The 11,778-nt window shown below is 43.3% G+C and overlaps 1 protein-coding gene across 3 annotated transcripts in view; it reads left to right on the plus strand.

The window, feature by feature from the left end:
• The window catches only part of sh2b3 (SH2B adaptor protein 3), a 61,081-nt gene extending 53,118 nt beyond the window's left edge, over positions 1–7,963 (plus strand). For 2 of the 3 annotated variants that reach the window (XM_036979411.1, XM_036979413.1), the window contains exons 5-8: positions 2,534–2,625; positions 2,928–3,142; positions 3,289–3,460; positions 6,457–7,963. In XM_036979411.1, the coding sequence (XP_036835306.1) occupies positions 2,534–2,625; positions 2,928–3,142; positions 3,289–3,460; positions 6,457–6,776 (799 nt within the window). In that variant the 3' untranslated portion in view covers positions 6,777–7,963. The remainder of the gene's footprint in view (positions 1–2,533; positions 2,626–2,927; positions 3,143–3,288; positions 3,461–6,456) is intronic. The other variant, XM_036979412.1, reaches the window with a different exon arrangement.
• The last annotated feature ends 3,815 nt before the right edge of the window (positions 7,964–11,778 follow it).

The following is an 11,778-nucleotide window of genomic DNA, read 5'->3' on the forward strand; positions in this document are numbered from 1 at the left end:
ACAAATTACATCTATTTCAATCCTACTTTATAACAAAATGTGAAAAAAGTTCAATGGGTTGTAGACTTTCTATAGGCTACACTGAGCAAAAATATAAACGCAACATGTCCCATGTTTCATAAGCTGAAATGCTTATTTCTTTCAAATTTTGTCCACAAATTTGTTTACATCCCTGTTAGTGAGCATTTCTCCTTTTTGAAGATAATCCATATCAAGAAGTTGATTAAACAGCATGATTATTACACAGGTGCACCTTGTGCTGGGGACAATAAAAGGCCACTAAAATGTGCAGTTTTGTCACAACAGATGTCTCAAGTTTTGACTGCAGGAATGTTAATCAGAGCTGTTGGCAGAGAATTTAATGTGTTTTTCTCTACAATAAGCCTTCTCCAACATTGTTTTAGAGAATTTGGCAGTACGTCCAACAGGCCTCGCAACCGCAGACCACGTGTAACCACACCAGCCCACGACCACCACATCCGGCTGCTTCATCTGCTGGATTGTCTGAGACCAGCCACCCGGACTGTGGGTTTGCACAACTGAAGAATTTCTGCAAAAACTGTCAAAACCCATCTCAGGGCAGATCATCTGCATGCTCGTTGTCCTCACCAGGATCTTGACCTGACTGCAGATAGGCGTCGTAACTGACTTAAGTGGGCAAATGCTCAACTTCGATGGCCACTGGCACGCTGGACAAGTGTGCTCTTCACAGATTTATTTATTTACCTTTATTTAACCAGGTAGGCAAGTTGAGAACAAGTTCTCATTTACAATTGCGACCTGGCCAAGATAAAGCAAAGCAGTTCGACAGATACAACAACACAGAGTTACACATGGAGGAAAACAAACATACAGTCAATAATAAAGTATAAACAAGTCTATATACAATGTGAGCAAATGAGGTGAGAAGGGAGGTAAAGGCAAAAAAGGCCTTGGTGGCAAGGTAAATACAATATAGCAAGTAAAACACTGGAATGGTAGTTTTGCAATGGAAGAATGTGCAAAGTAGAAATAAAAATAATGGGGTGCAAAGGAGCAAAATAAATAAATAAAAATGATGATGAATCCCGGTTTCAAATGTACCGGGCAGGTGGCAGACAGCGTGTATAGCGTCGTTTGGGCGAGCGGTTTACTAATGTCAACGTTGTGAACAAAATTCCCTATGGTGGGGTTATGGTATGGGAAGGCATAAGCTACTGACAACAAACACAATTGAATTTTATCAATGGCAATTTGAAAACAAAGCTACCATTTGACAGATTTTCCTTTTTAAATTGTTAAAAAGGAAAATATGTTTGTTCTCTGTGTGTGTGTTTGTGTATATATACACCAGGCAGGATGGGGCAATGGACTCATGCTGCTTATGCCAAATCCTGACTCTGTCATCTGCATGACGTAACAGGATCCGGGATTCATCGGACCAGGCGATGTTTTTCCACTCCTCAATTGTCCAGTGTTGGTGATCGCATCCCCATTGGAGCAGCGCCTGCTTGTTTTTTTCAGATAGGAGTGGAACCCGGTTTGGTCGTCTGTGCATTCTGAGATGCAGTTCTGCACACCACTGTACTGCGCTGTTATTTGTCTGTTTGTGGCCCGCCTGTTAACTTGCACGATTCAATTCGATTGCCATTTCTCCTTCAATCTCTCATCAACGAGCTGTTTTCACCCACAGTACTGCTGCTGACTGGATGCTTTTCGTTTGTGGCTCCATTCTCGGTGAACCCTAGACACTGTCGTGCGTGAAAATCCCAGGAGGCTGGTAGTTTCTGAGATACTAGAACCGACGCGCCTACCACGGTCAAAGTCACTGAGGTGACTTGTTTTGTCCATTCTAACATTGAATGGAATAGTAACTGGATGCCGGTCTACTTGCATTTTTGTGAACAGGTGGTGTTCCTAATAAACTGGACTGAATATGTATGAGAAGTAAAAACTCCTGTCTTTCTGTCTGTCTCTCACACTCACAGAGAGAGGAGAAGGCTCGTCTTCCTGTTATTCAGAGTTCTCAGAACTGTAGTCAGCATTTTAAGCAGGATTTGATCTGTCTTCCTTCTCAACCTGGCTACCAAAGTGTACGTGTGTGTGTTGAGTGTGTGTTGTTGCTTGTGATGCGGGATTCATGTACAATAACATGTGGCGTTCTCAAGACTTAACAAGACGCTTCCTGACCGAGCCCCGACGCTTTTGTGTGCCATCCTGCTGCTTCCTGTAGACTCCATGGCCCCCAGCCCTCCCTCTTCCTTTCGTTCTCTTACTTTCTCCCCTAGTGTGAACACTCCTCCAAAGCTCCCCTCTGTGGTTCACACAATTTAAATAATAATACATTTGTGCATTATTGTAATATTATACTAGTGTGATCTAAATCATTTTTGATTTGTTTTATTTGACTTCCTTGTGAATAATGCCTAATTGTTTAAAGAAGCAGTCACACAGAGGCTGGAGTTGACTAATGAAGTCAGTCGATGGCGGGAGGCTAACGTTTCATCCTACTGTGGATTGACTGCTGCTAACCAAAGGCATTGTTTGTCCACAGGTCTGGGAGCGGGGATTTGGAACGCCTAACCTACCCTATGGATAATGCTGCGACGGCCAACCGGAGAGGGAGCTCCGAGTCAGGGAGTCAGGGTGGGTGTCAGGGACAGGAAGGGGCGGACCTTCTTTCCCATGCGTGTCGTTTCACAACAAGGAAGTGTGTGAATATCTCAGGATTCTATTGTAACTTGATGTTTAAAATGATGTAGTAGTTACGATTGTCTGCCGTTTAGAATCAGAGCATGGTGCTTGTACCAGTTTGAGGAGTTTTGGGTGTGATTCCTGCATGGGCTGCATGTATGTAAATGAACAGAGGGAATGAGCTAATTGTGGATCAAAATGTTTGCTAAATGACAATGTTATTACATTCTATTCTTACGCCTTGCCGTCCCCAGGCTCTGCGACCTTTGCCCTCTCGGAGCAGGTGTACCATAAGACTGACCACTTCCTGTGTTTGTACCCCTGGTTCCATGGCCCCATATCGCGGGTCAAGGCGGCCCACCTGGTCCAGAACTCGGGCCTGGAGGGCCACGGAGTCTTCCTGGTGAGGCAGAGTGAGACCCGCCGCGGAGACTATGTCCTCACCTTCAACTACCAGGGCAAGGCCAAGGTGATGCAGACACACACACACAGGTTCTAGAAGAATACCTTATTAGTTTTTCCTCTATAAAGATGTCTGAATAGAAGCACCATCATCTTGGTCCCATGTAGTGATCCTTGTAAAATTGAAAGAAGATTCTCTCTCTCCCTCTGCAGCACCTGCGTCTGTCTCTAACAGAGTGTGGTCAATGTAGGGTGCAGCATCTGCGCTTCCCCTCCGTCATGGACATGCTCAGTCACTTCCGCCTCTACCCCATACCCCTGGAGTGTGTTGCCGCCTGCGACGTCACCCTCACCAGCTTTGTGGTGGCCAATTCTACCGCACAAGGCGAGTCTAAGTTACTGACCTCCACCACACACACGTACACGTGTACACACACACGTACACACACACGTGTACACACACACACGTACACGTGTACACGTGTACACACACACGTACACACGTACGTACACACGTACACGTGTACACACACACATGTACACGTGTACACACACACGTACACGTGTACACACACACGTACACGTGTACACACACACGTACACGTGTACACACACACATGTACACGTGTACACACACGTACACGTGTACACACACACATGTACACGTGTACACACACACGTACACGTGTACACACACACGTACACGTGTACACACACACGTACACGTGTACACACACACGTACACGTGTACACACACACGTACACGTGTACACACACACGTACACGTGTACACACACACGTACACGTGTACACACACACGTACACGTGTACACACACACGTACACATATACACACACACGTGTATACACACACACACACGTGTGTACGTACGTGTGTACGTACGTGTGTGTGTGTGTGTATATATATATACGTACGTACGTGTGTGTGTATATATATATACGTACACACGTGTGTGTGTGTGTGTGTGTATATATATATACGTACACACGTGTGTGTGTGTGTGTGTGTGTATATATATATATACGTACACACGTGTGTGTGTGTGTGTGTATATATATATACGTACACACGTGTGTGTGTGTGTATATATATATACGTACACACTTATAAAATAAAGTTTGGCACACCTGTATTTAGGGAGTTTCTCCCATTCTGCTCTGTCAGTTTGGATGGGGAGCATCACTACACAGCTATTTTCAGGTCTCTCCAGAGTTCGATCAGGTTCAAGTCTGGGCTCTGGCTGGGCCACTCGAGGACATTCAGGGATTTGTTCTGAAGCCACCCCTACATTGTCTTGACTGTGTGCTTAGGGTCGTTGTCCTGTTGGAAGGTGAACCTTCGCCCCAGTCTGAGCGCTCTGGAGCAGGTTTTCATCAAGGATCTTCCCCAGACTGAAAAACATCCTCACAGCATGATGCTGCCACCATCATGCTTCACTGTAGGGATAGTGCCAGGTTTCCTCTGCTCGGCATTCAGACCAAAGTGTTCAATCTTGGTTTCATCAGACCAGAGAATTTTGTTTCTCATGGTCTGAGAGTCCTTTGGGTGCCTTTTGGGAAAACTCCAAGTGGGCTGTTATTTGCCTTTTTACTGATGAGTGGCTTCCTTCTGGCCACTACATAAAGGCCTGATTGGTGGAGTGCTGCAGACATGGTTGTCCATCTGGAAGGTTCTTCCATCTCCACAGAGGAACTCTGGAGCGACCATCGGGTTCTTGGTCACCTCCCTGACCATGGCCCTTCTCCCCTGATTGCCCAGTTGGCTGGGCGACCAGCTCGAGCAAGAGTCTTGGTGGTTCCAAACTTCTTCCATTTAAGAATGATGCAATTATGTTCTTGGGAACCTTCAATGCTGCAGAAATGTTTTTGTACCCTTCCCCAGATTTGTGCCTCGACACGATCCTGTCTCGGATCTCAACGGACAAATCCTTCGACCTCATGGCTTGCTTTTTGTTCTGAAATGCAGTCAACTGTGGGACCTTATATAGACAGGTGTGTGCCTCATGTCCAATCAATTGAATTTACCACAGGTGGACTCCAATCAAGTTGTAGAAACATGAAGGATGATCGATGGAAAAAGGATCCACCGGAGATCAATTTCGAGTCTCATTGCAAAGGGTCTGAGTACTGCGTGGTCATACTTGCGTACTATTGTTTGTACAGATGAACGTGGTACCTTCAGGCGTTTGGAAATTGCTCCCAAGAATGAACCAGACTTGTGGAGGTCTACAATTTTTTTTCTGAGGTCTTGCCTGATTTCTTTTGATTTTCCCATGATGTCAAGCAAAGAGGCACTGAGTTTGAAGGTAGGCCTTGAAATACATTCACAGGTATACCTCCAATTGACTCAAATGATGTCAATTAGCCAATCAGAAGCTTCTAAAGCCATGACATCCTGTTCTGGAATTTTCCAAGCTGTTTAAAGGCACAGTCAACTTAGTGTATGTAAACTTTTGACCCACTGGATTTGTGATACAGTGAATTATAAGTTAAATAATCTGTCTGTAAACAATTGTTGGAAAAATGTATTGGGTCATGTACAAAGTAGATGTCCTAACCGACTTGCCGAAACTATAGTTTAACAAGAAATTTGTGGAGTGGTTGAAAAACGAGTTTTAAAGACTACAACCTAAGTGTATGTAAACTTCCGACATCAACCCGATTAGCCTGTTAGTATCGGAGCATGAGGTCTGATGCCGTCTGCCAGACGATCAGGGAGAGAAAAGATCGTAGCTCGGGTGGGTCCTTGATAATGCTGCGGGCCTTCCTCAGGCACCGTTTCAAGAAGCTGTCCTAGAGGGATGGGAGTACGGTCCTAGTGATGTACTGGGCTGTCTTCACCCTCTGGTGAGCCTTGCAGGACACACTCGATGGTGCAGCGGTAGTATTTGGAGAGGACCTGCGGTGGAATGCCGAATTGCTTCAGCCGCCTTAAGAAGTAGAGATGCTGTTGTGCCCTCTTGACAAGAGGTGTTTTTTTTGTCCATGTCAAGTCCCCGGGGCGTGTTCCCTCTGCTTTCTGAAGTCAACAATCAACTAATTTGTTTTGCTGACGTTGAGGGAGAAGTTGTCCTGGCACCACACTGCCATTTCACTTAACTCCTCCCTATAGGCTGACTTATTGTTGTCGGTTATCAGGCCTACAACTGTGGTGTCGTCATGGAAACTTGATGTCCTGTTAACACTTTACATAAAGATATTAACATTCTGCACAAACGTATTTTAAAAATAGACGCTATTAATACAGCTACAATTGTGGGAATATACAGTATATGGGACTCAGCACAAAAAGGATATTCCAAGTTAGTCTGTTTCTGTCCGCATAAATACTGGAATGTCTCTGTGATCCCTCTGTCTTCAGGTCAGAGTTCATCCGCTGTCCTGGTTCCTTTCTCCCTGCACCGCTGGAGCTCCGAACCCAGCCTAGCCCACTGCAGCCCCAGCCTGCTCCCCTCTCCAGACCCCCTTCCCCAGCCCAGGCTCCCTCTCCTACGCCCTGCGCCCTTCCCAGACCTTTCCACCTCGGGTCCCCTGCGTCGGAGCGAGTCTGTGGACCGCAGACCTATTCTGCGTCACCCCAACCCCCACCCACCCCTCCTCACTCAACGGGACTCCGACTACGAACTGGAGCCAGACAGAGGCCGCAAGCGGGCCATCGACAACCAGTACATGTTCCTCTAACTGAAGCCAGACAGAGGCCGCACGCACTCCATCAACAACCAGTACATGTTCCTCTAATTGGTGGACTCTCGGTCACAGCCGACCCAGTGGTGGCTCTGAGACTCCAAATGAGCGAAGGACAGACTCATGAGTGAACGTGTATGCCACAGTGGAGGTCTGTCTCGTGGGCTGGGTGTCAGAGGTCCGACCCGAGTGTCCATTGTGAATGTATTTTTTAGGAAAGTGTCTAATCTTGTTATGATTGTCATTTTCTGAAGCGGCTGTCGTGGTCCTTCTAAGGGACGTTGCTACATGGGAGTGAGTGGCGCTGGTATGGAAGGTCTTCCCTCAGTCCCTCCCTTCTATAGGGGTCTGTTCACTCCCTCCACACATACACTCCATTTAAATGAATTCTAATGTTATTTGATGCCCTGTGTATTAGTGTCTCAAATGCACACATTGTGTACTTTTAAACAGTGTATTTTAGTACGCAGACTATTTTTGTAGGAATATGAAGATGTTGAAAAATAAATAATTTAAAAAAAACAACTGTGATGAGCTTAGGGCTGTTACGGTGACGAGTCATGACCACAGTCAAATTCCATGTGACTAGCCTTCTCAAACTGCGCTCTGATGGTTAGTAGCCTACCAAACGTGCCAGTCGCTCAGCACTATTGTCCCTCTAATCACTCTGACATCAATGCAAATCAAACACTTCATGAGAGCTCATGTTGCACAACATTTTTATAGGCTATGCAATTGCGTGAGAAAAGCGTCTTGATGGCCTACTATATTTCTCAACTTTCCTAATATTAAGCACATTGCTTCTCTTTACAACATGAGTATAGCCTAACTGGCTGTAATGAAAATGAACCACGGGAAAAGCAACCTCCATTCGCTATTTTAAGTGCGTAGATTACATATTCTTTCCCCCCTCTTCCGACAGGCGCAAGATAATGGTCCATCATTAAGTAAAGACAAGATTAGTCTGATGGGTGACAATATTTGGCTATCACTCATGAATGATGCCCAGGGTGTGCAATAAGGTAAGAAACAGAGCATGTTTTTGTTTATTCATAGTCGCACATGTCATGTAGCCTAGCCCATGATAAGATTTGTAACTAAAGCACATTATTACGGTGTAGAGACCAACTGACATACACTGCCGTTCAAAAGTTTGGGGTCACTTAGACATGTCCTTGTTTTTGTCCATTAAAATAACAAATTGATCAGAAATGACTTGTTTATGGAATATCTACAGAGGCCCATTATCAGCAACAAGCACTCCTGTGTTCCAATGGCACGTTGTTAGCTAATCCAAGTTTATCATTTTAAAAGGCTAATTGATTATTAGAAAACCTTTTTGCAATTGTTAGCACAGCTGAAAACTGTTGTCCTGATTAAAGCAGCAATAAAACTGGCCTTTAGACTAGTTCAGTATCTGGAGCATTTGTGGGTTAGATTACAGGCTCAAAATGGCCAGAAACAAAGAACTTTCTTCTGAAACGTCAGTCTATACTTGTTCTGAGAAAGGAAGGCTATTCCATGCGAGAAATTGCCAAGAAACTGTAGATCTCGTACAATGCTCTGTACTACTCCCTTCACAGAACATTGCAAACTGGCTCTAACCAGAATAGAAAGAGGAGTGGGAGGCCCTGGTGCACAACTGAGCAAGAGGACAAGTAAATTTGTGTCTAGTTTGTGACAGACGCCTCAAGTCCTCAACTGACAGCTTCATTAAATAGTACTCGCAGAGGCGCGACCCCGGGATGCTGGTCTTCTAGGCAGAGTTCCTCTGTCCAGTGTCTGTTCTTTTGCCCATCTTTTCTTTTTATTTGCAACTCTGCCTAGAAGGCCAGCATCCCGGAGTCGCCTCTTCACTGTTGACGTAGGTGTTTTGTTGGTACTATTTAATGAAGCTGTCTGTTTCTCGAACTAGACACTAATGTACTTGTCCTCTTGCTCAGTTGTGCACCAGGGCCTCCCACTCCTATTCTAATCTGGTTAAAGCCAGTTTGCGCTGTTCTGTGAAGGGAGTAGTACAGAGCATTGTACGAGATCTTCAGGATTAGCTAACACAGGAGTGATGGTTGCTTATAATGGGCCTCTGTATGTAGATATGCCATAACAAAATCAGCTGTTTCCAGCTACAGTAGTCATTTACAACATAAACCATGTCTACACTGTGTTTCTGATCAATTTGATGTTACTTTAATGGACAAAAAGTGATTCTTTAAAAACACATTTGAGTGACCCCAAACTTTTGAACGGTAGTGTACATCAAAAGTAACATTGACAAAGTCAATATTTGAAAACACAGAATCCCAAACAATGTTCAGAAATGTGAGATGTTCTCATAATTTACCATAAAAATGCACCTTTTTATAATAAAGCATTACATGTCTAATCACATTTGCAGACTTCTGTAAGATGGCTTACTATTTGTAATGTGATGAGTAGATAGTCATAATATAACTGAATCACTGTTGGTAAAACAAAGACCGTTCAGTCCATTGCTGAGCACGTATAGCAGGCCAAGGCTGTTTCTTCTCTGCATGTGAAAAATGTGGCCTTTTTTATAAATGCAATTCTACTACACTTCATATGGCGGGAGACATTAGCATATTTTTTTAATAGGACAAATTATAATGAGTAGCCTACTCACCTGACAGTGACCATATAATAGGCCTGAGACATGTCCATCTAAACTGGAAATAATTTTTCAAAAACTAACTTAAGTGGCACTGACTGACCCAACAAAGTTGAGAATTTTGATAACTAAGACAATTAGTCCTTTCACTGTCTTCTCTTCACAGCTTTAATCATTTGCTTTCCAAACTGTTTTCCCACAATTGTATTTTTAAATATTGCTATATGCCTGGCTTGGCCTCTAATTTTCAGACAGTCGCAACTCAACAAATATCTGCCCAAATTGTGAACTGCCTTTCCTTCCAAATATAGGCAATGCGATTTAAAACAATTTATTTTATTTTGAATGATTATATTTATTAATGTTTAGGCAAATTAGGCTATATAATTTTGGGAGAATCTTAACTTCCCCTATGCTTGCATATTAAAAAGGTAACTGCACGCGACCTCCATATGCTATGAGTCCAGGCTACATGGGTTTTGTGGGCCATTCTAATAATAAAAATATTCCACCCATATTAGGCTATGTAAAGACCATATTAAATTGAGAATAGGCTGACGGGTGAGATTATCAAGTGCTTGTCAAATTGTGATTGAGAGACAAGTGTGCAGCCTGCACAAGAAACAGAGCTAATGCCTTTCATGCGACTAAAAATCAAAACATAACCCTACTAAAGTTGCATTAAAAAAAAATAAGCATATAGAAGTACCTATATGTTAACCACTCAACAGACTAGCCGCATGTGCGCACTCCCTCAAGGATATATTCTTCTATAAAATAAATGCCATGCAATTCCAAGCATATCTTGTCTGCTAAATGAACTAGTGTAGCCCACTGCCATATCAGGGTCTAACATAAGGACAACTCAGTATGCTATTATTTTCTGAAATAGACATTTTCTTCATGTTTCTTTAGAACTGTCTAAAATAATGGATTTAATGTGATGGTGTAACAGTCAATTACCGTAGAGACCAGCAGTTATTGGCTTGAAAATCACCGGCTGACAATTTCATGATCTCCATAGCCCTAAATGAGCCTTCCATGTAGGTTTGGAAGAGGCTCATAGTTGGGGTGAGTTGGTGCTAAACCTCAAGAGATGTGACTGAAAAGGGTTTGGAAGGAGACATGAAACCCAACACACTCAAGTTGTACAAAACCTTTCACACAATGGTTATGATACGACAGTTTGTCTACCAAATAACATTTACACAACCCTTATGTCAAAAATATCACCATTGTATCAATTGTAAAAACCTGAATGTGTACAGGGCCAAAGATTAGTGTTAATTTCCCATCAGCATGAAACAGAAAGGCCCTTACCTGTGCTCTCCATCTACCAGGAAGTAACGGATAACTCATCCTGGTCCTTTCTGAAGGCCTTTCGTTTGTAGATGCTACATTTGAATGTTTGTCTATGGCTTCTTAATCATCGAGCTCTAGAAAGCGGACCTCACTAAGAACCCATGTGGTGCCTTAACACAGTGTGTGTACGCAACCACTCTGGTATACATTTGTTTATTAAACACTTTGACAATTCTCTAAACACACCCTTCACTTTTCTGTACGTAGCTCTTTCCCTTTGCTTAACACTAACTTAGCAGCGACTCAACCTCGATGTCATGCAGTGTTTATGGTAATCATAGGGTTTCCTGTTTAAGAAATGCACAAAGGCAGGTTGATCTTCTTAGACATGATCAGGATATTTTATTTTCATAATTGAGCTACATGTAATCAAGGGTATCTTCCAATATTGAAACTGACATTAAGTGTTTAGGTGGTGGTGGATAGACAATTGTTAAGTACGGTTGGTCTCCTGCACTTAAGTTTAAACTAAACCCAAACGTCTGTTCTGCAAAAGGAAATGAACGGTATCATTGACTTATCAGTCCCTCTCTGACCTGTAGAGAGACTGCTTTTGCTTTAACCCTTTGAACTTCCGGACCTGACGTTAGAAATTAGTGCAATAACATATTTCCCATGATTTGGCTTAAAGCGTTGTTCAATATTATAGCTTAACCTGTACATTGGAGAAACAAAATTCATACTTGGCATCCAGCAATAAAGATCACCCCTACTTACATCAGTGTCATGGCAAGCTTCGAGTGCATTCCGTCACTGCAGACGTGGGTTGCTCACTCTTCAACTGTCTGCACATAGGTTTGTTTTATGCTCCCAAGGAAACAGTGCAAATGGATTGGCATCAAACATGGTTTCTATGCCAATCCTCACCAATTAAAAAGGTGCCTCCAACCTCCTGTGCTCAGGTATTAGAACATTTGCTTGCGAGCATTTATTTTGGCCCCTCAGCGACATTTGTACATTGAGTTCAACTGATGAACGCATGTCTTCTCAATACTGTTGATTCTATTTATG

Source organism: Oncorhynchus mykiss, chromosome 6, assembly GCF_013265735.2.
Source record: "Oncorhynchus mykiss isolate Arlee chromosome 6, USDA_OmykA_1.1, whole genome shotgun sequence".
In the NCBI taxonomy this organism is placed as follows: Eukaryota; Metazoa; Chordata; class Actinopteri; order Salmoniformes; family Salmonidae; genus Oncorhynchus; species Oncorhynchus mykiss.